The sequence below is a fragment of the Arvicola amphibius genome, chromosome 5, assembly GCF_903992535.2.
Source record: "Arvicola amphibius chromosome 5, mArvAmp1.2, whole genome shotgun sequence".
In the NCBI taxonomy this organism is placed as follows: Eukaryota; Metazoa; Chordata; class Mammalia; order Rodentia; family Cricetidae; genus Arvicola; species Arvicola amphibius.
Window position 1 is genome coordinate 1,778,173 of NC_052051.1, and position 26,143 is coordinate 1,804,315.

General features: G+C 47.3%; 1 protein-coding gene across 4 annotated transcripts in view; it reads right to left on the reverse strand.

The window, feature by feature from the left end:
* Positions 1 to 1,927: 1,927 nt before the first annotated feature.
* Positions 1,928 to 26,143, reverse strand: part of Osbpl2 (oxysterol binding protein like 2) — a 43,143-nt gene continuing 18,927 nt past the window's right edge. For 3 of the 4 annotated variants that reach the window (XM_038330009.1, XM_038330010.1, XM_038330011.1), the window contains 12 exons: positions 25,506 to 25,626; positions 23,052 to 23,127; positions 19,242 to 19,376; positions 18,536 to 18,633; positions 14,390 to 14,572; positions 12,346 to 12,453; positions 11,679 to 11,768; positions 10,571 to 10,694; positions 9,312 to 9,452; positions 5,560 to 5,683; positions 4,588 to 4,678; positions 1,928 to 3,190 (listed from right to left, as the gene is read on the reverse strand). In XM_038330009.1, the coding sequence (XP_038185937.1) occupies positions 3,088 to 3,190; positions 4,588 to 4,678; positions 5,560 to 5,683; positions 9,312 to 9,452; positions 10,571 to 10,694; positions 11,679 to 11,768; positions 12,346 to 12,453; positions 14,390 to 14,572; positions 18,536 to 18,633; positions 19,242 to 19,376; positions 23,052 to 23,127; positions 25,506 to 25,626 (1,394 nt within the window). In that variant the 3' untranslated portion in view covers positions 1,928 to 3,087. The remainder of the gene's footprint in view (positions 3,191 to 4,587; positions 4,679 to 5,559; positions 5,684 to 9,311; positions 9,453 to 10,570; positions 10,695 to 11,678; positions 11,769 to 12,345; positions 12,454 to 14,389; positions 14,573 to 18,535; positions 18,634 to 19,241; positions 19,377 to 23,051; positions 23,128 to 25,505; positions 25,627 to 26,143) is intronic. The other variant, XM_038330012.1, reaches the window with a different exon arrangement.

The following is a 26,143-nucleotide window of genomic DNA, read 5'->3' on the forward strand; positions in this document are numbered from 1 at the left end:
GTCTTCAGGACATCTGGTCAGTGCAGCTGGCTCTGATGCTGTCTTCAGGACATCTGGTCAGTGCAGCTGGCTCTGAGGGCAGTCTAGGGAAGGCTGACTTCCACAGAACACACCAAGACCTGAGGTGCAGTTCTCACTGGGAAAATCTTACACCAACATATAGAGGGTAGCGAGGAGCAAAAGGAGACACCAGTTCTCCAGAGGTCGGCTGTTTTACCCAGCTGCAGGCCCCATGTCTGGTACTCACATGAGACATTGAGGACTCACTGTGCAACTCCTTCAGGTCCAAGAACTTGAGGTTAGGCAGTTCTCCTTGCTGTGAGCCCAGTGCCAACCAAGATATGCACTTCTGGTGCTCCTGATATTTTGGGGTGTGCTAGGAAGTTGTTTTGTTTTCTCTCAGTAGTGGAGATTGAGCCTGGGCTTCACACGCTCTAGACAAGCTCCCTGTTCTTTATAGTCTTCGAAGGAATCCTACTAAGTTGAGTAGCTTAATTAAGCATACCTTGTACTTGTAGCCTGAGACTCCAGGTCCACCACCAGGTCCAGCTCATGTTAGAACTTTAGAGATGTCTCCACCCTTGACTCTGGAGATGGTCAAGGAGGGAGAACTTTCCAGAGCCTGGCAGGAGCTGCCTGCAGGGCTGGTTCACTAACAGGGAGAGAGGGGCTCCCAAGCTTTTCTTCTGATTTTCTAGGCTTGAACCATGAAGACCTATGAGTGCCAGCGGGAGCTGTTCCCTTGGAACTCTAACACGAGGTTAGGAAAGCCCATTTATGTGTCAACATGTGGGGGCAGTATCTTTCCTCCCAGAGCTGCGCAGGTCCTCAGCCAAAGGACTTCCTTGTGTCTGCTCTCCAGCAGGGACTGAAGAGTTGGATTTTAGAGGGGCAGGTTCAAAGTACAGCCAAGCCCCGGCAGGGTGGGGATGCTAGTGACCTGGCTTCATTTAAGAAGCCACTTTGTACATAAAACGCTCTCCGTCTCCACAGGTCACAGTGATACTCCTGGGACTGGGGAATGCGACTCAATCCTGATTTCAATTAGAGTAAGGACAAAGGGAACCATTGAGATGAGGTCTCACGACCAGCAGCTCTGACACAAGATCTCATGGATCCCAGGCTAGTCCACTCACTCCATAGCCAAAGATGACTTTAAACGACTGACCGTCCTGCCTCTACAACTCAAATGCTGGAACAGATGCATGCATCACTATACTTCACGCATGCTGCCCTTCACCTCCCATGAGCTCGTCTCGTGACAGGACTACTCGCAAACAGTCCCATGCGAGTCTGCGCTCACACGCATCTGTGCTCGGGAGGCCATGCTTCAATATGCACCTTCCATGGAAAAGCTCATGATGGAAGCTCTCAAGAGCTGTCCAGGGGAGAGTGCCAATGAAGAATGCATTTTTGGTGCTCCTGACATGTTAAGAATGGCAACTTCCTCATGTCTTGATGCAGGCAGGGGCTGCATGATAAACTGATCACCTGGCACACCGCTATCTTTTCTGGTTTAGGCACGTGAACACAGGAGCTGGGTATGGGGGCTATGTGCATGGTGATGAGCCCAGGAGAGAACACGGAGATGCAAGCCCACTCACTGACTTGTTACCCCATTAGTCAGCCTCCTCAGCTTCCCACCTTTTGGGGGGGATGAGCTGTGTGTTTGTATGTAGCCATGGTCTGAAAAGGCCAAGGACCCCCTCAGAGACACAGAGTGCCCTGTTCGATCAGACACTTCACAGTTTCCTCTTGGAATGATGAGAAAGCTACCAACCTTCAGATACATCTCAGAGCCATCAGTGGCTTTGTTAAGGAGTCTCAGAAGATAGAGCAGAGATGCTGACCCTGGGAGATCCCCTGGCTGCTGCAGAAACACCTATTTTCAGTTTTCAAAGCTATAAAATCAAGCCTTCAACCCATGTTGGCTTTTCCAAGTGTTTTAATGATAGAGGTGGTTTGGAAGCCTGGACACAGTAAGAATACCTTCTCATTCAGACAAGCCTGACGTAGGACAAACACAAGTGCGCACGTCTGCCAGAGCACAGGCTGTGCACACAGCAGATTGTCTTTGATGCAAAGAGCTCTACTGTGATCCGTGGTGTCACCATTTCTACACAAAGTCCATCACTTCACAGGAATGCAGAGAGGGGCACACCTACTTGCGTTTAAACAATTTTAATGACACCAGGTTAAGTAGATCCTGCTTCTGACCTCCCACTGCACACAACCGGATGGGACTTGCCTGCACTGGAACATGCATGCTGGGGAAACCAAACACAAGACTGCAGGGGAGGGAGGAGGGAACACACAGGCGAGGTGAGTGAAGGAATGACCCCTCAAAGACAGGAGCGGCCCACAGTGACAGTGAAGCTATGGAGTGCTATGGCCAGAGGCAGGGCCTCCTGGTAGGCTGGGAGCAGCCCTGGGGGTTTCTCATCCAAGTCACAGTGTTCCTGCCACTCTGGCTTGTCATAGGGACACTTTTTGGACAGTACACAGTGGTGATAATGTGTTTGCTACTCTTAAGCAGAACATTCAAGTAGTTTAATTTAAATATTTTCTAAAGTAATCTTTACCTTATTCTGATTGGTAGAAAATACAGAATCTGGCAACTTGTCCCTTCATTCTGTGGGTGTCCTCCACAAGGAAGCGGACCCTGGCCTATAGGTCACTTTCGAGATCCACACCCTCCTTTGGGTCTGGGTTTGAAACTTTTCCAAAACCCACACCACAGCTATGAGAGGAGCACAGGCCCTGCTGGTTCCTCCTTAGTTACACATTTTAAAACAGAGCGTGCTGCCAGCTCAGCTGGCCTTGTGCACGTCTGTCACGTGTGAAAAGGATTGGGGAGTTCTTCTGAGGCCTCAGTGAATGTGAAGACCCACGTGGAGCTTCTTGAAGGGGCTGCGACATAGCATAGGGTCTGCGAAGTGCTGGGCAGAGGCTAACAGAAGTCCTCCTTCCGGTTCGAGGCCCTCTCCATGATCGTGGCTGGAGAAGCTGGTTCTGCCACCATGGAGCTCAGAGTCCTACTCAAGGAGTCCAACCTCGTGGGCCTCCTCCTGGGCTCCCAGGCCTTACTTAGTAGATGTCTGGGCAGTCTGAGAAATTACGCTCAAAGTAATCCCCTGCGTACAGCCAGTCAGGAGTTCCTGTGTAGGGGTTATTGCCTGGATAGAACCACCTGCAGAACACAAGGAAGGGGTCAGCAGATGTAGGGTCTTCTTAGTCTTTTCACAGCAGGTGTGTGCTATGGAGAAACGCGGTCACCAACAGTAACCAACCGACTTCCACATGGCCGTGCTTACACACATCTACATCAATGTCTGTCTCAACAAACCTAAAGGTTTGCGTCTAACATTCAGCTCTCCACAGGACCACGTTCAGAGGCTGGAGAGGGTGCCCCTCCAGCCGACCTCACCAGGTTCAGCCTGCACCCCTGCGGCCGCACACCCAAACAGAAGCAGTACACTAGGCAGTGGTGCACACACCTTTAATCTCAGCACTCGGGAGGCAGAGGCAGACATATCTCTGTCAGTTAGAGGCCAGCCTGGTCTACAGAGTGAGTTCCAGGACAGGCTCCAAAGTTACAGAGAAACCCTGTCTTGAAAAAACAACAACAAAAACCCAACCCAGCCCCATGTCACTAGGGAGTAGGGAGATGGCTGTTAATATGACCTAGAAATGAATACCACAAGGATGGAGCCTAGCAGGCAAGTGGCACACACCTGCTCTCTCAACTACCCAGGTCCATGCTACTCTGGAACCTGAAATTGGGAGCAGCTTGAGTTCAAGAATGGATCACAGTGAAACCCATCTTAAAAATAAAAAGCAACGATGAAAACAACCAGCCTGGTAAGAATGGAGCTGTTTAAACATCCAAAGACTTTTACAAAAGACTAACAATGTTTATGTGCATTTTACACAGGTACATATCTTGCTTATGCTAATTATTATAGTACTTTGACTACTGAAGGAAAATACAACCAATGTAAGAAATCTGAGTCAGAAGTAGGGCTGAAGCTCCTGGCGGCTGGTGGAGTCATAGCACACCTTCTGCAGCCCCTCATACTGGCAGAGGGCCCACCTCGAGGCTGCATCTTCATACCCACAACAGAGGTTTTCCTGATGCCACAGCAGCCTGGCACCCTACTGCATGGGGTAGGGCAGGCGATCTGTGCAGTTGTGCAGAACCTTACCACAAAGTACAATGTGGGGACAACATCAAAACTCTCACCACTCGTGGAAGTGAACAGCTGGTCCATGCTACTCTGTCTTTAAACTGAGAAAACCATTTGGGGCCAAATATGCTATGAAGCAGGGCAGCAAAGCCTGGGAGTGAGGTGACCTGTCTCCTGTGACAGCCAACTCCCAATAAATAGAGTTTTAAGCAAGATATATGCTAACCAGGGACTCTGGCCTTTACTGCATGGTTCAGCCAGCCAGCACTTTGGGAGCAGTGGTGGGATAACTATCTTTATGGACCCACAGACTGCAGCTCCTTAGCCACAATGGCGAGGCAGGAAGAGGAGTAAACCGGTGCTGTGATGTGGGTGCGGCCTCCCCACTGTGCAAACTCACCTGGTCCGCCACTCGGCCTCCTCTTTGGCACGTTCTTTTCGGGCCTCTCTCTGCTTTTCCTCCAGCCGCTCCTTCTCCTGGCTGGCCAGGTCTAGGTCCAAACAAGCAGGCAGGCACTTAAGCTTCTAGTTATGTCAGATGTCAAAGCCCAGCGTGACCCCTGGAGGACCAGTCCCACACCTTGACTAGGAAGTGTGGGAAGCGGGGCTGGAGAGATGGCTTAGAGGTTAAGAGCACTGAAGAGCATGAAGCCAGTCCTGAAATGCACTCCACCTCTGAGCTGCACCCAGCTTTTTTTTTTTTATAAGATTTATTTATTTAGTATGCAGTGTTCTATCTGCATGTATGCCTGCAGCCCATTATAGATTTTTTTTTTTTTTTTTTTTTTGTTTTTCGAGACAGGGTTTCCCTGTAGTTTCTAGAGCCTGTCCTGGAACTAGCTCTTGTAGACCAGGCTGGCCTCAAACTCAAGAGATCCACCTGCCTCTGCATCCCGAGTGCTGGGATTAAAGGCGTGCGCCACCACCGCCCGGCTATAGATGGTTTGTAAGCCACAATGTGGATGCTGGGAATTGAACTCAGGACCTTTGGAAGAGCAGGCAATGCTCTTAACCTCTGAGCCATCTCTCCATCCCATGCACCCAGCTTTTAAAATGCAACTTTAACCCATTGAATTAAATAAATAATAATGTCTTAGAATTTCTATTTGTTCATTTTTTTCACTCATTTTCTTTTCTGTTGTTGCTGTTTTGAGACAAGGTTTTCACTGGGTCACTTGGTCTGGCCTGGTGCTTATATTAATCCTCTTGCCTCAGCCTCCCCAGTACTGGGATATAACAGGTGTGTGTTCAGCACCTTTCACTGGTCTGTAAAGGACTGTCCTGAGAAAGCAACACTCTGCTAGTCTGGATGAAGGGTTTGAGCATTCTTCTCACAGACAAACCCGCCCTCTGGGGAGGAACCAGCAGTTACCCATGTTGCCATTCTCCATCCCACGAATGTCAGGGCGGAGGCGGCAGTCTGTGGGTGGCAGGGTCTTCTCCATGCCTGACTCCAACTCATTGAGACTCACAGTGAAGCTGGTGAAGTTATACATCTGCAGGAGAAACCAGAAGCACTGTTGCAGAGGCTGCATGAAAATAATGCATCTGTCCTGGCCTGATCCATGAATACCCCAAACCCGTGATAGCCAGTCACTGTCATCTGCTCAATGGAAGGGCACTGGTGTCCTACTCAAATGGCACAGGTGTTTATCCTGACTTCAGAGCTGTCCATCTGTTTAGTCAGATTGTAGCTTAGCACAGCTAAAGCAGGGCTGCCCTTTGCTATGCTCTACAGCCTTCCCAGGCCTGACTCCTCGGCTCTTCCTGCCGGTCTTCTCTTTACTGCCATCATCTATGAGCATGTGGCTCAAGGGCCAGAGGGAATGTTAAATTTTCTCTGGTCACCCTTACATCACTCAAAAAAAAAAAAAAAAAAAAAAAAAAAAAAAAAAAAAAAAAAAAAAAAAAAAAAAAGCAGCAGATATTGCCAGGATCCCTGAAGCTTGACTTCCCTAGCACCTGGGGTCTATGAGAAATGTATCCCGGCTCCCCATCATGGTCCTCAGGTGGCTACAGCTCACACCTGACTCTCTTTAGAACCCTGCTCTGTTACCACAGCCTTCCTGCTCTTCAATCAGCTGGCTCAATACACTTAGAGGTGGTAGCTCCCAGAAGGGTACACTCTGCCATTCCAGGATCAGGACCCTGTTTCTGCTACCCCAGATCCACCAAACCCCTGGTAGGAATGAAGGACTAAACCAGCACACTGAACCAAAAAGGAACAAGAGTTCTTCTTAAAATAAAATTTCCTGAACAACACATGGGCTTTATTCTTCAAAAAATACACTATAAGAATACCGTTCCATCTCTGTGAGTTCGAGGCCAGCCTGGTCTACAAGAGCTAGTTCCAGGACAGGCTCTAAAAAAGCTGCAGAGAAACCCTGTCTCGAAAAACCAAAAAAAAAAAAAAAAAAAAAAAAAAAAAGAATACCGTTCCACTAGTTCATGCTCTTGACGGTAAAGGTGAGTATGCCGTGCAGGGGTTATTGCTGTTGTTTATTTTGGCAACTCTGACACAAGCTAGAATCATCTGGGAAAAGGGAACTGCCCCCTTAGGACAGCCTGTAGACAAGCCCACGTGGCATTTTCCTGATTAGTTACTGATGTGTGACCCACCCCTGGAAGGCATAAGAAAGCAGCTGAACATAAACGGGGAGCAGTGCTCTCCCACGGACTCTCCTTCAGCTCCTGCCTGGGCTGCCCCAGTAAAGGACTGTTTGTTACTTGGAAGTGTGAGCCTTTCCTCCTCACGTTAGTTTTGGTCAGTGTTTAATCACAGCAATAAAAGCAGTTAAATAAACACAGTTAGGCAATATAACCACATGTAAATGGGACACTGTTTTTTGTTTTTGTTTTGTTTTTTTTGTTTTTCAAGACAGGGTTTCTCTGCAGCTTTAGAGCCTGTCCTGGACCTAGCTCTTGTAGACCAGGCTGGTCTCGAACTCACAGAGATCTGCCTGCCTCTGCCTCCCGAGTGCTGGGATTAAAGGCGTGCGCCACCACCGCCCGGCTCGACACTGTTTTTTTATATTCATTTATTCTGTGGATGTGTGTGGGCGCATGCGTGTAGATCAGAGGACAACCCATAAAAATTAATTTCCTCCTTGTACCATGTGTACCAAGGATCAAACTGAAGTTGTCAGGTAGGGGATCAAGCACTCTTACCCACTGAGCCATATCATTGGCTCAAATCTTTTTGGCATATTGCTAGGGACAAAATTTAGGGCTGTTGTGGGATAATCTTTTTGTACACTGTGAAGATGTTTATGCCAAGGTGCCTTCTGTCTGGTTTCATAAAGAGCTGAATGGCCAATAGCTAGGCAGGAAGAGGTTAGGTGGGACTTCCAGGGAAAAAGAAGAACCTGGGAAGAATCTAGGCATGAAAGAGAGGTCAGCTAGATGCGGAGCAAGTAGGATGTACAGACCAGGAGAGAGGTAAAAGACACGTGGCAGAACATACATTAATAGAAACAGCTTGATTTGAATTATAAGAGCTAGTTGGGAACCTAAACTAAAGGCCAACCCTTCATAATTAGTAAGTATCTGTCATTATTTGTGGGCTGGTGGGACAAAGAAAGTCCAATGAAAAAGCTTACTACATTTGGCGTCGAGCATGTATATTCACGCAGAGAGTACCTGACTGGCAGAAGACTAAATAGAAACACCTGCTGTGCAGACTCAAAAACTTCCCAGAGCTGGGGCAGGTAAATGTGGGTCCAGGCTGGGCTCTCACCAACCTGAGGCTGGGCAGAGCCAGCTGCCAGTACCATGGGCTTGGCAGAGCCACAGGGTGGCTGGCATAGCAGGTTAAGATTTGGTTCTAACAACTGTCCGTAACTCCAAGATCTGACACCCTCACACAGACATACATGCAGGCAAAACACCAATGCACATAAAATAAAAATAAATAAATTGAAAAAAACAAAAAACAAAACAAAAAAAAAAACAAGATTTGAATCATGGGGTCAGAGGAGGCTGCAGGCACTCAGAAAGCCAGGTCCAGGCCATGAGCCATGAAAGTAAAGAGCTGAATGGCCACTATCTAGGCAGGAAGAGGTTATGCAGGACTTCTGAGAAAGAGAAGAACTGGGAAGAATCTAGGTGCAAGAGAGAGAGGCCAGCGAGACACAGAGCAAGTAGGATGTACAGAATGGGAAAGAGGTAAAAGCCGTGTAGCAGAATATACATTAACAGAAATGGCTTAATTTAAGATACCAAAGCTGGTTTGGAACAAGTCTAAGCTAAAGGCCAAGCTTTCATAATAGTAAGTATCTGTGTCATAATTTGCGGGCTGGTGGTCCACAGAAAGTCTGACGAGAAAGCTTACTACAATTTAGGGCCTTGTTTGTATATGCCAGGCACTCCATTACTAAGCTACATCACGAGCCCTGGAGCTCCCCTCTTTTTTTGTTTTGTTTTTCAAGACAAGGTTTCTCTGTCCTGGAACTAGCTCTTGTAGACCAGGCTGGCCTCAAACTCACAGAGATCCACCTGTCTCTCTCTGCCTCCCAAGTGATGGGATTAAAAGGTATGCACTGCCATACCTGGCTGTTTTTTATTTTTTGCTTACATGTATGTATGTGTATATCTATGTATGGGTGTGTGTAAGTGTACCCAGAGATCCCCCACCCCGGAGCTGGAGTTACAGGTAATTGTGAACTGCTTGATATGGGTGCTGAGAACTGAACTCAGGTCTCCTGGAAGAGCAGCAATCGTGCTTAATGGCTAAGCCATCTCTCCAATCAATTGAACTGTGGTCAGGAAAAGCTGACGGTCTGGAGAATGGGGAACATCAATATCGCAGGTACACAGACTCAACAATGAGTTCTGAATCAAGATATCAACCCAGGTGGATTTCCATACACTTTCCCCAAGTCCTACATGGGCACTACGGCAGGAAGAAGTCACTCTCAGACTAGATCATGACATTAGAGTCACATGCAGCTCCAGGGAAAAAGGGTCCTCAGGATTGTGGGGATGTGATGGAGTCTCCCTCTTTGCTAAGAAACAGCTGGTTGGCTCCATCCAACTATCTATAAGGTAGAAAAGTTGTGGGCCTGACTGGGACAGTATAAACAGGACCTGGACTCAGAGAGGGGTGCTACGGTGTAAGACACAGACCTGAGCGGAGTTGGGGGGCCGGCTGTTGATTCTCCAGAGTAGCTTACTGCCAGGGATGACGTGCACGGTCTCCTGAGTCACAGGAACATTGTCTGTCGCATCACCAGGCACACCACTGTTCGCTTTCTCAGGGCCGTCGTCCTGAAACACAGCACACCTCACTGTGACACTGGCCAGGAGACCTGTCCTCAGAGCACAGGAAGACTTGTTCCCAGGAGAAACAAACTCTCTCCTGTTGGTAATGTCACCAGGCCTCAGGCTCCTGCCTCCAACAGCCTTTGCTTTCTGCAGAGCTGTGCCAGGCTGGATTTCTACTCTCTCACAGGCTCAAACAGAAGCAGATATACACACTGCCTTCCTTCTGGACACACAACACATCATCTGAGAAGAGGGCCTCACAATGCCATCTGCTGCCCAACCGAAAGCAGTTCTCCTGGGAAAGCTCTTAAATCCACCCCATTTTAACAGACACAGCCAGCTATGGGCCACAGCTGTTGAGGATGGAAGTTTGGGGTCCTCAGACAGCTGAGGGTGGGCACCCACTGCTAAGATGATCCAAGGGAGCAGTAAAGATGGTGAAAATGACACCAACACCACTCAGCAGATTCAGCACTCTAGTCCCTGCCTCGACAGCCTGGAGCTTGCCGTGCGACTCACAGGAATCCCCCTGTGCTTGCCACCTGAGTGTACTACCATGTCAGGTGAACTCCCCACCACCCGCTTTTTTTGTTCCCCAAGTCAGGGTTTCTTTGTGTGTATCCATGACTGTCCTGGAACTTACTCTGTGGACCAGGCTGGCCTCAAACTCAACAAGATACCTGCCCGCCTCTGCCTCCCGAGTGCTGGGATTAGAGATACATGCCACAATACCAGGCTTGAACTATGACTTTTAATTTTAATTTTGCTTAAGAATAACTCATAGTCACCAGCATTCCAGAATTCTTAGAGGATAAGTCTTTGCAAGTATTTCCTGACTGCTGAATATATTACTGAGAACTCAGAACTGGAAAAACAGAAATGAAATGCACTTGACTTCTTAAATAGGTCTAGTTAACTCAGGCAAAACAAGAGAGGTTTATTACAAAGGACCATGTGAAAGGGTTTGCATTCCCTTGGAAGCTTTCCACTTATAAAAACAGCTACAACATAACTAAAATAAAGTCAATCCCACCTCTGCCCCATACCCGAACCCAGACTTCTGGAGGGCTTACCCACCTCAGGTCCCAGCCTGACCAGGGTCAGCTGGAGCAGGCACTCACCATTTTGGCCTTCCTGGGGTGTTCACTTCTCCTTTCATGCTTCTTAAAGGACTCATATGAAACAGGATCGATGCCCCACAAGCATTCTGTCCACTTGCCATAAATGATGAAGAGCTTCTTCCTGCTGCAGTGGAGGAGGAGAAACAGTTAACAGTCATCTACAGAGCAGGAGCCTGTTGCTCCCCTTCTGCCAAGTCCTGGACATTCTGGGATACAAAGAAGAAACTTTGTATTTCAGGACCTCGTTCATGCTGTTAGAGACAAAGTCTCCCTATCCCTGATGCCAAAGAGAAAATGAAAGCACAAAAGCCTAAATAGTCCTCAGGGTCTTAGAAAACGAGGGGGGAAAAAAAGAACAAGCGTATTTTCCTAAACGGAGAGTTGCATGTACCCACGCTTTGCTGGGATACGTGCTCTACCACTGGGTTTTGATGAACTGTGAGTTCGTCAAATCTTTTTCTATCCAATCTACCCATAAACAACTCTCCACAAGGCCCAGATTTGCAGAGTGGAAAATACAAGCCATGAGCAGTGGACACCCATCGCTCTGCTGAGAAATAAAGAGCAGCTTTCTACAGGGGCAAGTGTTAAAACTCTCAGTTCTGTTTATAAAACTGTAGCAACTGGAGCCCAGCAAGGTGATACAGGCTGTAATCCAGCATTTGGGAGGTGGATGCAGGATTATAAAACGAATACTAGCCTGAGCTGTGCAAGAAGACCGCCTCAAAAAAACAAAACAAGTGGGGGAAAAAAACCACATTATCCCTGAGTAAAAATGTATTTCTTCATTGTGGAACAACTCACTCTGCAGACCAGGCTGGCCTTGAACTCAGAAATCTACTTGTCACTGCCTCCCGAGTGCTGGGATTAAAGGCATGAGCCAATACCACTTGGCAAAAATGTCGATTTTCTTAGGCTGACCTATCTTCTCTTTCCAAAGGGGACAAGCTTCACTCTGCTATCACCAGAGACTACACTCAAAACTTACCTTTTAAAAAAAAGAAAAGAAAGCGTTGCTTCCACCATGAGAAGACATCATCGCACAACTACACGGCACAGCGCTGGCCGCTGCATACCCACACCCCCGGGCATCAATGAGTGGACCTACTTTTTGTCTTGAATGTACCCTTCCACTCTGTGAAGTTCCTTTCCAAATAGTCCACATGGCTTGAAGTGAAGGATACACTTATCTCCAGTTCTGTGGGAACAAACACAGGCATTAGTTTATGTAAAATATCTAGAGAACCAACCGAGCTACAGGGGATGAGAAAAAGGACTCGGCCACCTAGGGAAGGAGGCCATCAGTGATGGTTAACTTGCTCCTTGAAAGGCTCTGTGACTGACCTGGGGTTACTGTCTGTACAAAGAGGGTAATTTACTAAAATATCACTTCAGTGTCCATTCAGGAAATATGTGAATTCTATGATTTATAAATTATCTCTCACTAAGGTGTTAACAGGCCAAGCCAATGAGTCATAGCTTCCATCTGTAAGTCTAGGCCCTTGATGATGTTTGGGCACAGCTACTATATTTTCACCTACCACTGACAATACTTAGGTGCACTTTACATTTTCAAATAAATTAACAATGGTAATTAAAAAAAAATCAACCAATCAACGTTCTTGATTATTTCAATGCCGGACAGAACTAAATCTAGCCAGATACCATGACAGGAGGGAAGTTGAGGGACAGGAATAAAGGGCTAGATGTCCCGAGAGAAGAATGTAGACAGAGACAGTTCCCTTTAGGTCGGGAAGTTCATCATGGCTTGTCACCTGTGATTTAGGATCTCCACTACCCCATACTGTTCGATCCATAGCTGCCCAAGGATGACATTGTGCACACAGCAGGTGGGGTTGGTCCACGTGTAGGCTTCATTATGTCTGTAAAAGCACCAAGAACAAGACAGGGCAGTGAAGCTCAGGACTTGGGTGACCCAGAAGGCCATGACCAGGCAAAACCAGACCACTACTGTCTGGGAGCAAAACAATGCTTTGAAGTCTTCCCAGTGCAGGCTATTTAGTTAGCATGCAACTGGAATTTATTTCTCCTTTCCTTTGTAGCATCAACAAAGCTTTCTACTTAAATGTCAAGACAAGTTAAAAAGCAATAAAAGAACACTAAAACAAAAAAGACAGCTTTCCTGTGAAGCTGCCAAGAGGAAAGGCTTGTAAGAATTACGCTCCTAGCCCCAGCCCACAGTACAGGAGAGGGTTGCTGCGATTAACACCAACTCCCCCTCCTCTGCGAGGGCAAACCTCGCAGCATGAAACACAGTGGTGCCTATGGGAGGCTCCATCAAGGAGTCACGACTAACTACAAAAGCCTCTTGACACAGGGTGGTAGAGGACACATCTGGACTCTCAAATGGCCCAGGTAGAACCCAAACATGTTTGTCAAAAGCACCTGCAGTCCATCAGTTCTGCCCACCTCAACTCCCGAGCAGACCACCATGAGACAGGCCCAGCAGCTGGGCGTTCACCACAGTACCTCCCTCATGACCTGCCTTTGTGTTCCTGGGAGACAGATGTACAGAGACAAAGTTTTGTTGGTTGTTGAACTTTTAAGATAGGGTCTCACTTTGCAGCCCTGATTGTCTTAGAGCTCACTATGTAGACCAGGCTTGGCCTTAAATTCAGACAGATTCACCTGCCTTGGCCTCCCATGTGCTGAATTGAAGGTGTGCGCTCAAACTAGACCCAGTTTGCCCCTAGGTCTTTTTTTTTCTTTCTTTCTTTTTTTTTTTTCAAGACAGGGTTTCTCTGTGTAGCTTTGGTGCCTGTCCTGGAACTCACTCTGTAGACCAGGCTGGCCTCAAACTCACAGAAATCTGCCTGCCTCTGCCTCCCGAGTGCTGGGATTAAAGGTGTGCACCACTACCACCCAGCCACCCCGAGGTTCCTTTTTTTTTTTTTTCCTTTTTTCTTTTTTTGGTTTTTTGAGACACGGTTTCTCTGCAGCTTTTTTTTTAGAGCCTGTCCTGGAACTAGCTCTTGTAGACCAGGCTGGCCTCGAACTCACAGAGATCCGCCTGCCTCTGCCTCCCGAGTGCTGGGATTAAAGGCGTGCGCCACCACCGCCCGGCCACCCCGAGGTTCTTAAAAATGGCAGATAGCCAGTATCCAGCAAATATAACACTGGTGCTCCCTCACAGCAGGCTCCTAATAGATGACCACTGCAGCCACTGAACCCCTGGGCTATGGGGACTGCAGTGGGTTTCAAACTCTAGCATATGCTGGAGACTTGCTACTGGCTGAGTATCTCTGATGGGAGCTGAGCTGGACAGCCTCTAAGAGGGGCCCCCAGTGGTCCTCACCTCCAGGCATTCAATTTCATAGGTACAAATACACACGCCTGTGTGACCATCAGTAAGCAGAGGTGTGTATACATGGCTGAGGAGCAGCTTTTGTAGCTCTTGTCTTAGCTGCTCTCTCTCTACAGGGTCCTCTGCCTAAGGAAGGAGAACAGCCACTGGAGAGGGAGTCTATGGCTGAGAATAGAGTTCTTGCTGACCCGAGGCCAGCCTAGGTATAGCCTAGAGGTAAGGAGCTACGCTAAGCAGTGCTGGGCTGTTGGGTCTGGGGTTGTCACACAGTAGTTGATGGCTAAAGTGGGTAACTCCAGTCAATGTGTAAGAGGGATGTGAGACTTATATCCACATTGGTGGACAGAGGAACTCTCCTCACCAGGAAGTCTAGCAGAAGAAATGCTGCTGGCAGAAAGGCTGTCTGTCAGTCCACAAAGGTAGAGATCTCCCCAGAAAGAAGCCCTATGAGACATGGAGAGGTAACTTCCTCCCTGCTTGCTCTTGCCACTCACTTGAGAAGCTCCAGTGTGATGGTCCCCCGGGGCTCTGCCTCCACACTCTTGCCCCAAAACTTCAGCTTTGGGTAGATGGAACCGTGGAACATGAAGTCTTGGTTGAGACCTTCTGAATAAAATGCACTAATAGGAGGGTGGTGACTGACCTGTTCAGATATAAATCTGAACCCCAAGTCTTCCCTAGGTCCAAAAATGAGAATGGGAGGGGAAGAGAAAAAGTCACATTAATGACAGCAACAACAAAGGCCGCCAGCTCCATCCAGTAGGCCTGCTCTGCCCTCCCCTAGCAGCTGACACAGGCTCTGAGCCCAGGAGCCTCCAGCTGTGACAGGCATCTCAGGTGGCATATCTGGTCACATCCCATTACCCTAGAGCACAACTGCCCACCACCACATGAGCTCGACTGGGGAGCCTCCATCTGGCCTGCTGCTTATCCCACTGACACCTGAGCCTTACAGCCATCAGGCAGGCAGGCCTCGGATGCAGGTCAACAGCAATCCCAAAGTCTATTTCAGTCTCCCAGGGACTCCTAACGCCATCAATCCAACCGAATCAAAAGCCTTATGAAGGGGTGTTCCTGTCCAGCATTTGTACAAGCTCCCAAAACTTCTATGATGGAATGTCTTAGACCCCAAAATATTCCTGGCCAGGAAATAGGATTTTTAGCAAACTCCCTTATTCAATAAAAATGTCAGCTTTTAATTGTTCCGGAACTATGAATACACCTACAGTTGTAGTCATTAAGAATTATAAAAGCTAAACCACGTAATTACTAACTTAGCTGGAATCAGAATTCCCAGTCATTACAGAGGAAGGAAAGTTGAAAAATTAGATTTTAAAAGGTTGCCTGCCAAGGTATGTAATCTACAAAATGAATACTTGTCTAAGAAAAGCAAGTATATTTTTAGCTGTTCAAGAGGGATTTGAAGGGATGAAAGATGCTGTACACAGCCAGGTCTGTGCAGTGCTGGGGGACAGGGCCACTCAGTGTCAGGGAAGCTCAGTGTGGAGACACCAACAAGCAGGCCTGGAGAGGAACACATGCCTACTTGAGTGTGAGGGAGTTTTCCTGGCAGCCTCTGAATTAAATCCCAAATCAGGTTGAGCTTCCTGTCTCGCACCCCGTTCAGCAGTTCAGGCTCTTCCTCGTCTCTCACCCACACGGTGGCTGCTGATGCTGCTCTTCTCTTAGGTATTTATTTAGACCGGTTCATGCTATGTAGCCCTAGCTGGCCTGGAACTTGTTATCCTCCTGCCTGAACTTCCTGAGTGCTGGAACTTAGAGGTGTGAGCCACCATGCCCAGCTGAAAAAGCTTGTTTTTAATCACCCAGTATCGCTCCCCTTCTAGCTTCTCTTGTTTTTGAGACAGGGTTTCAGGAAATCTGATGCCATCTTTGGCCTCTTCAAGTACCAGGCTCGCATACGGTGTCTCAGACATGTATGCAGCCCAAACATTTACACATGTAAAATAATATTTTTTTGTTTTGGTTTTGGTTTTTCAAGACAGGGTTTCTTGGTGAAGCGCTAGATGTCCTGAAACATTTCACTCTGTAGACCAGGCTAGCCTTGAAATCACAGATAATCTGCCTGCCTCTGCCTCTTGAGTGTGAGGAACAAAGGTGTGCACCACCACTGCCTGGCCTTGAAATAATAATTTTTAAAAATGCTTTAAAACAATAGTGCTTGGGGCCAGTTTCCCCCTCATCTGGGCCTCAGTTTTCTCTTTCTTTTAACTTTTACTTGCACTGGCATTTTCCTACCTATGTGTCTGTGTGAAGGCAGCAGAACTTGAAATTAAGAGACAGTTTTTAGTTGCTATGTGGGTGCTGGGAGCTGAACCTGGTCCTCTGGAAGAGCAGCCAGTGCTCTTAACCACAGAGCCCCTCCCTTTTTTAAATTTTTTGCAGGCCCCAGTTTTCTGTTCCTTATCACATCAGACTCTCCTGACCGGTCCAACCTTTTCAGAAGAAATGGAAGTTGGAGAGCAAGGGGCTTGGCCAGCACAAGCCAGTATCACATCATGGCCATACTCTAGATAGCTCCTTACTAGCAGAGTGTGAGGAAGGAGGGGCTGGAGCTAGTATGCTTCTTACTTTTCCAAACTGCAGTACAGTATCTTGGCAGGTCCCTAAAGAGCCTACAGGGACACCCCAGATGGACAGATTCCAGAGCTGATGAGAAGACCATCAGGGTCACAGGCCCAGGTACAGACAGTGACATCACGCATACACTAAAGGCAGTGCCAGGATCTATGGAAGAGGCTTATCATCACATCCCACACCAGAGAGAGTCCAGCCAGGACCAGCATGAGTGCCAGAGAAACTCTCCTCTGAATTCACTGATTGGTCAACATTATCATTACTTTTAAGACAAAAAATGGCATGAATTAAATAAACTATAACATAGAAACACTGCAACCAGAAAAATAGGTCTTAGAATCAAAAAGAAACTACCATTTAAAAAACTGTGACACGCCAGGCAGTGGTGGCACACATCAATAATCCCAGCTCTTGGGAGGCAGAGCCAGCTAGATCTCCAGGTTTGAGGCCAGCCTGGTCTACATAGTGAGTTCTAGGATGGCCAGGGCTACACAGAGAAACCCTGTCTTGTAAAAACCAAAAAGAAAAAAAGAGAGAAAGAAAATAAATGAAATGAAACTATAACATCAAAGAAAATGATTACAGCTGTGTTTGTTTGTTTCTGAGACATCCCTGGCTGTCATGGAACTCGCTTTGTAGACCAAGCTAGCTTCAAACTCAGATCTGTCTGCTTCTGCCTCCTGAGTCAAAGGATTAAGGCATGTGCCACATGCCCAGCTACGGAAAATGATCATGATATAATGCAAATGTCATTAATATCTCACACACAAGAAAATTTATTAAGATGTTGATACCACTTGTCTTTGGCAGTTATATATGTCTGTTTTCTGCTTCCAGCATTGCCAGGTTCTGTATAGAACATTATTATAGCCAAAACACCAATGGACTCCATATAGTGAATTCCCCAAATTACCAGCTGACCCTGATTCCAGGGCAGTGACAGAAGTCTTCTCTATAGAAAAGACACCAGAGCAAGTAGCAGGTGCTGGCCCTCCAAGCCTATAGTCCCATGGCCTATAACCATTATGCTAGCCAATGAGAATACCCCACATAAAACCTTCCAGTAACTTCCTCCAACCAAAGATCTACCTAATAAACTACCCTGTTGTTTTCTGCATCCCGAGGCACAAGCACACTACTGGTCACACATACATCAGAGAACAATAGTTCCCAGAGCAGCAGAATGGGCCCACTAGGAACTGGACACACTCAGTGACTAGTCTCTGGGTGCTCAGGCAAGGCTCAAGTGAAAACGCACCAGGGGTGTGTGACATGTGGACAGGAGTGTTGTCACCACAGCAGCACCTCCAAGACAACTTTCTGCATAATTGTAGGAGGAGGCCCAGATTTGACAAAGTAAGTAGCAACAACCTCCCAGTCCAGCCCTTTAGGGCCTCACCACTATCCATGTAACTAGGATCCAGGGTCCAGGCTCAGAGGTCTACTAAGTCCAAGGGTAAGGATGGAGGGTTATGCACATGTGCAAGAGTGTTTACCAGCATCTGCCCTGTTCCTGCTACCCTGGAAGCCTCACCTTCTAAGTGTCCCAAGAGGCATGATACACACATCCACAGGCTAACTAACACTTCAAGAGGCTAACTCTTGGGGCCTGTCCAACCATTCCTGACACACTGCAACACAGGTATGGACTAAGCAGTGACTTCAGCAGTTCCTCCTCTCTTTGGGTTATTTCTCTCTCAACAAAGTGCTGCAGCAAACGGCATAGTCCTACTTATTAGTCTGGTTCCATTTGCTGTTGAAAACTAGTGCTCCCCATGTCTTGGCCAAGTAGTTACATACACCACAGTGGTCTACACAACATGACATCCACCCTTGAGCCCCATGCAGTAAGAATCTATGCCAACCCTTCCTATGGTACCGGGGTTCTAGTCCACCATTAACAGCACAGCCCACGTTGTATGAACACCTTTTTACTCACAACATTCTACATATTTGGGTAGCACCTGTCCTGATCTGAGGACTCAATGCTGAGGAGAGAACTGAGCTCTTCTGTCATCCAGCATTCACGATGGATTCCTTACCTGATCAGCTCATACGTCTCCCCCAGGAGCGGGTTAAAGGGTTTGCCGGTTCTCTCCCACTGGGAAGCCACTGCCGAGACTGCAAAGGCAGCTACAGACTGCAAACAATTCAAAGACAGATCAAAACAGATCCAGCCAAGACAGTAGCACACGAGTACGCTTCCCACGGGGTATCAGTCACAGGCACTCAGCCAGTCACTTCCACTCTGCTGACTTCTCAGGTTTCAACTCACAGTGGTTTTTCATATTTATTTATTTATTCATTCCATTGTTTATCTCAGTGATTTTTTTTAAGATTACAGAACTTCTGGGGAAACACCACTGCCATGCACTACTTCCTCAAAGTCACAAAAAGAGGGAACAACATGTTTTCTCCACCACAGGTTGCACACCCTGCAGATGTATTGTTAAAGCAATACCCATGTGTCTGCCTCATACACTGACACTCCAGTCCATACACTCCCTCATAGCTGAACATGCATATGCACAAGTACCCACCACATAAACATATGCACACATGAGGCAGTAGCATGTATGATACCAGAGGGAAGCCAACTCTGTGAGTTCTGGTCAGACATCTGGAGAGAATACAATTCTTCCAGATAGCTCACCACCAGCAGGATACCTTGGTCCCTACAACTATGGGGTCAGTCAGGCAAACAGTTATGACATCGAGACTGTCCTCACAGTCACATGCAGTGCCCACCTGCATCCTCTCCAGGGTCTGGGGCTGATTTGAGGCTTTGTGGATAAGGTACACATGCTCCATGTACTCCGTGATCCGCTGCAGGAAGCTCAGTGGCTCATTGAAGGCAATTGGCATTGTGATCTTGGATAGCTCCTAGGATCCAGAAAGACATCTGGTTGGGTTTCTGGGGCTTCTGGGTATGCCTCAAATGCAAGTACCCTACTCTACTCTGAGTATTTTGAGGATCACTTCCCAGAGCCTCAAACTCCCACACAGACAAGATCTTAGACACCCGCTGTGGGCACGCTTTCTGCTGTGAGCACCGGCTTCTACCTTACCCAACATGGAATGTCTTCCTGAATGGCAGCCTTGGCAGCTCTCCGTCTCCCAGGTCTGCATCACATGAAGTGATTACAGGAGCTCTGAAAGAACCAACTTATCTTCCCTCACTTACTCCAGATGAGTGGTACCAGTCCCACTATTAAAACTTGCCCCTACCAGCCTGGTCTACAAGAGCTAGTTCCAGGACAGGCTCCAAAGCCACAGAGAAACCCTGTCTCGAAAAACCAAAAAAAAAAAAAAAAAACTTGCCCCTGCTGGGTGATGGCGACACACAACTTTAATTCTAGTACTCCTGAGCAGAGGCAGGCAGATCTCTCTTAAGTTTGAGGCCGGTCTGGTCTACAGAACAAGTTTCAGGACAGTCAGGGTTACACAGAGAAACCCTGCCTCAAAACAGACCAAAAAAGCCTTGCCCTCAGCACCCATGGCCTTCCAATGTGGAATGGAAGCCTTAGCTGGCAGTCAAGTCTTTTTACAATGTGACTTTGCTTCAAAGGTGTTTCAGAGTCTGCAAAAGTGACATAGGAATCTTCCCTCAAGCACCATGGGGCACAAGTGAGACGGCTGCTCCTGCCTCCCTAGAGCTCATGAACAGATGACAAAGGTCTGAGGAGCTCTTCCTGAGCTGGGCTTCTGAAAGGCATTAACAGGAATGCTCCAGGAACAAGGACAGGCTCTGGATCTTAGGTGGATTTTCAGGCTTTCTGTCAAGGAGTCAGAAGGACCCCTCTGCTCTCACCAGCCCCAATCACTTAGTGCCAAGGGAAAAAGCTTGAAAAAGAGTGCCCTTGGGGGAGAATGCTCAGCAAATTACCAGCAAGACAGCCTTCCTAGCCAGGTCCTGAAACAGCATTCGGGGAGTGGGGAGGGCTTGTTAAAGTGCTGATCTAGGGAGACAACCTAAACCAGAGTCAGTCAGGCTCCTCACAGAGGCTACGTGCCATGCTGAGAGACATTCAAATATCTGGGAAGATGGGAGCTGGACAGGGCACTGAGATAAGAGTTACAAGTCAGGTACCTTCTGGCATAAGAGGTGACCAAAACCACACAAGGAAGTTGCATAAGATCAGCAGGAAGGACAAGAAGCTTCTGACTATACCCACCATATCAACAAGTACAAGAGAGAAAGTGCTAAGGGAAGAAACTCTGAGCCAGCAACCAGAAAAGTAGAAAGGCAGGAAAACACAGTCTTTATATGCCTTCTGTGATTACAGACCTGTAAAGCAAAGCTGAGCCCACGGCCCAGTGTAAGAGGTCAGGGAGGTCAGTACTGGGCAGGAAGAAACACAGACGGCCCCCAGCAGGAGAGAGGCTATCTGGGCTCACAAGTACTTGCATGCACACTGCTTCTCTGCTCTAAACCCTCTCTGCTTCTACACCCACAGGCCAGGCTCCACCCCTGCTGGTGGGTACAGTAGCACAGCACACAAAGTGGACACTCGGCTATAGCTAGCAAAATGCTAACACATTTCTACTTTGATCCAGCAACCCCGCGTCTGGGCACCAATCTCTGAGCCTAAGCAAACATACATGCAGGGCTAGCCCCTGTAACCTGCTTTGGTCAGCCAAAAGCCAAAAATGGTCTAATGTCCAAAACAGGGCAACATCCCACTGAACTGAAAGACAACCAAGAAAGGGGCATGAAGTAGTTACAAGATGACTTTGAGATCGGTGGCTGATGAGAACAGGGATAAAGAAAAGCCTACTGCCTCTCTGAAGGCATGGGAGAAGACTTATACACAGTCAGGGTGTGGGGCATGGGGTAACACCTATTTGTGGGGAGGGACAAGGACAGGAAGCTAAGCTTCCTAGAACACACTGCCATGCTCTGGATGTGGTCTTAGTAGCCCAAGGCTTCAGTAATTAACTGTGAAGAATTAAGTGGATGACATTTAACCCATCTATGGTGCTGAATATGGTACCAGTCCTCTGAGGAGTTATTAGGATTAGGTTAAGTCATAGCCTCCATGGTTGACTATGGTAGCTAACTAAGAACAGGGCAAGGGGGCTGGTGAGATGATTTAGCATGCATACTATAAAAGAGAATTGATTCCTGAAGCTGTTCTCTGACCTCCATATGCACATGTGTGCATATAAATCAATATAATTACTACTAATAATAAAAGAGCAGAGCAAGTGTTAAGGAAATAGCTCCGTGGAGGAATGCATCTTAGGCTCTGAATCCAATCCCTAGCTCTTGTAAGCAAACAATCAGGAAGAGAGAGACCAACATACAACTGTGCATGTCCCTTCCCTGCTCCCCCATACGACGTCCTATGCTACCACAGGACTCTGTCAGCATCAAAAGCATCGCCAGATGTTTGCATGCCCTTAGCCTCTTTCCTTCTTTTAAAAACATGATTTCTCTGTGTAATAGCCCTGGTTGTCCTGCCACTCTGCAGGCTGGCCTCTAACTCACAGAGATCCACCTGTTTCTGCCACCCAAGCGCTGGGATTAAAGGTGTGAGCCACCATGTTCCAGCAAGCCAATCTTTCCTTTACAGTTCACCCAATCTATGGTATTGTAGTACAGGCAACAGAAAACAGACTAACACATGTTTAATGAATTGACTTTGGGCCTGAATTTTGAAAAAAAATTATAAAAGAAATCTATAAAAATCAAAATGAAACAGATGAGCCTACATGATACTCCCAGACCCATGCACAATCACTTGTGGGAAAAAAAAAAAAAAAAAAAAAAAACCAGGAAAAATTTGCAATAGGAATACACAATCAAGCAATTAAAGGTCAACATTCCTAGTAAGATGTATGGATACTATGCAATTCTGAGCGAGCACAGACAAGAGCTCCTAGCTTCTGTGTGCTCCTGCCCAACAGAGAATCTAATTACGCTTTCTTCCAGTTTCCAATGCCAACCCCCATACCAATCTATCTACCCTCAATCATTCTAAAGTTATTTAACATAGAAGGTTGGGAGAAAGTGAAGTTTTCTCTGGGAAGAAAGTGTAGAAATAATGATGAACAACAACAAAACTGGCACTAAAGGAACGCAGGCAGGCGCATCTGAAATCCGGGTGCACTTCTCTGACTCTGACTTGAGTGTCTTGTTGCCAAGTGCTGGATTATGCATGAAATGTGCCAGAGATCATAAGGGCACACTAGCTCCTAACAGTCAAAGAAGACCATATGGAGAGTTAATGGCTACTAGACAGTTCCTAACACAAAGCTTCAGGACTTGACATAAGCTACCTGGAGCCTAGTGTGTAGCTAGGCCCCCCTGGTCTATGCAGAAGGCGTTCTGACCATAAGCAAAGACCACATCTCAGAACATTGGGACATCTCCAGCTACCTGCTCAACTGTAAACCGCCGTTCTGCTGTTCCTCTTCCCCTTATGCACTTGTTCCTTTCCTGCCCTGCTACAGGATGATAAATATACAGCATACACTCCCTTAGAAACCAACAGTGCAAACCTCATGGGAATTAAGGCCTAAGCTCCATGCTTCAAACAAGTTATCTGCACTCACCAAACCAATGCACTTTTTCAGGATACTCCACACGCTGAAATCACTTCTGGTGAACATGGGGGCAGGAAGGGCTGTCCTGTGAGTAATTTGAGAGCAACAAGCATTTATTAACCAATGGAGTATGTGGGGGGGGGGGGGGGCGTGTTTCTCACAGGAACTGCTCAAGACCATCGTCTGAGCTTGAGACCTAAATATCAGTGTCTCTGAACAATGGACAACAGGGAGAGAAGCCAGATCACAGCCAAAACCCTTCAGGGTGTCTGTACCACTGATTTTAAGTCCTGATAATGGTCATTGGTTATGGCAACCTTGGAGTCTTGACCTGGCTCTGCAGTGTTTTCCTTCTGTGAGCTGGAGACAAGGCTGACAGTGAGAACAGAATCCCTCTACTTACATCCTGACTGACTGTCTACTTTAGGGTCTTCTGCCCAACCCCAGGATGGTGCACAGAGTTGAGAATAAAGAGTGAAATGAGTTAAGAAATTAGCTATCCACCCCTCTGACACAGGCCTACCTTCCCAAGGTGCACTCCTTCTCAAGCTATCCTCCACCCAACCAGACCCCAGCAGTAACCTCAGCCTCAACCCCTGCTCTGGCTACCTGGGACAGACTATAGCTCCCCCAGAAACTGTGGGCTATATTGAGCACTGTCTCCATGAGGTAGGAAGAAGCTTCAGCAGACATCTGACTGCCTTGTGGGAAGGAATGTGGCCCATCACAGGAATGCGAAGACAGCATCATAGAAGCCCTCAGATACACATGACTGCTCTGAACCCTTAGAGGCCGCTCTAGTTTTTATTGTGGAATTCCCAGTGACATTTCACTGAAATTTGAAATTGATCAGGAGAACAGACTGACTGACTGACTGACTGACTGACTGGGCATTTTGATCCATCCTGGGATAGCGATAGCTGGAGTCTGCCTGGTAAACCTCAGAAAGGGCTCATGTGGGTAACTGAGAAAGGAAGTTCTGAGACAAAACAGGAAAGGAAAGAAGTCTAATGTTTACTGAGCACTCTGCACCAGGGCTGCCAAAAATAGCTAGAATGCTGTGCACACAGCAACGGTGAGGGCCACAAGATATGGAAAATATGTTCTGTAGAGGATCAGGGTTAGGGCCCAGGAATACAACCTGTGCAGGTTAGTCTTGTCAGCTACCAGGGAAGAGGAACTTACACTGAGAAAATACCTCTATCAGACTGCCTATTAGCAAGTCTATTCAGGGCACTTTCTTGATTAAGGATTGATGTGGGAGGGTCGAGCCCACAGAGAGCAGTGCCACTCCTCAGCAGATGGTCCTGGGTTGCATAAGAAAGCAAACTGAGCAAGCCTGGGAACAACAAAGTAAGTAGCATTCCTCCATGGTCTCTGCTTCAGTTCCTGCCTTGGGTACCCTGATAATGGTCTGTCTGTATGTAACCTCTTACCCAAACAAATCCTTTCAGCTCTGACCGTGGTTAAGTACCACTGTGCTCAGCAGGAAGAATAAGGGGAAGGTGACACACGTGATATACAGTGAACATGAGAGAATCTGAAGAGCCACGTTTAGAGGCCAAACATTAGATCATGGTGACAAGAGAATGAATGAGACAGTGGTCCTAAGCTCAGTGCGGTTTGACACCAGGTGACATACATTTAGGTGAGGTACAGAGTGAACGTAAGAGCCTTTAGTCAGGCCCTTACAACCATCCAATGTGCTCCTGCACCCACTAAGCACATGAACATAGGACAAGAGAAGGAAGGGTGAAGGAACATGCCCTGAAGGTAAATGGGCCCATGTATAAGGTCAGTCATGAGGCTGGAGGGTCCACTGAGGCCCCAAACACCTTTTAATACATATATGTGTAAGGAAGCCTATGTCCTATGGATTATCCCCGTGTGCTCCTGCTTTTCCTAACAGAGACTGAGAACTTTCCATGATGACCACTGTCATAGTCTAGATACACAAATGAACTTGATGGAGGAAAATGGAATGTGGTATCACTGCAGCAATGAATCAAACCCTTTCAGTTCCTTCAGGGTCAGTGGCCAATATTTCTCAGTGAGATACTGAAGGGACAAGAGAGCCCTTGCTATCCATCCCCAGTAGCCCAGCAGCGAAGTACATCTCAGGGAAACACAAGAGGGACAATGGGGTTAACCTGGGGTCTGTGGAAGGGTTGGTTTGTGGTGGGTGAGGTCTGTGAATTATGTTATGCAGAGGCCCTAAGCCATTCTGAGACAGAACTATCACTTCATGGAGGGGAATCATGGGTCAAACACTGCCCTCCACTGGTCTCCATGCCCCCAGCAGACAGGCATCAAGTCTCATGGGACTTTGGTGGCTAGACTGCTGGGAAGAGTCACACTGGAACTGGGGGTGCACCAGCTCAATTCATGAGACCTAAGAGGATACCTTATAGTACATAGATATACTTTGCAAAGTTCTGAAACAGTATATGTAAGATAGTCTACCTGTGTTTCTGAATTCCATTCTCTTGTGGTCTCTCCCCACTTTTGCTGGTATCCAGATCAATCATCCCACTGATTTTATTTGCGTCTGAAAACTCCCCTGTAGAGTTATCAGAATCAAAGCCTGCAAGAAATAAGCAAAACAATCATCCTTACTAGATTTGGAAGATACAGAAGTCTACTTCAAGATTACACAAACTGAAGCCTAAAGATCTGCAAACCTTTTATCTGGTTTTGTTTTATGAGACAGGGCCTCACTATGTAACCCTGTCCAGCCCAGAACTCTTTTTTTGTTTGTTTGTTTTTTGTTTTTTTAAGACAGGGTTTCTTTGTGTAGCCTTGGCTGTCCTAGAACTCACTCTGTAGAAAAGGTTGTTCTGAACTAGGAGATCCACCTGCTTCTGCCTCCTGTATGCTGGGATTAAAAGGTATGTACCACTACCAACGGGCTGGCCTGAAACTCTTTATACAGACCAATCTGGTCTCAAACTGACAGTGATCCACCGGTCTCTGCTTTCTGAGTGCTGGGATCATGTGCCACCATCCCTGTCTGATGACTGTTAAGTGGTACATTTAGAATAATTATCTGTTTCCACCTCAGTGTCAGGACACACAGGACTGCTGTGTGGGAGCAGCACCTC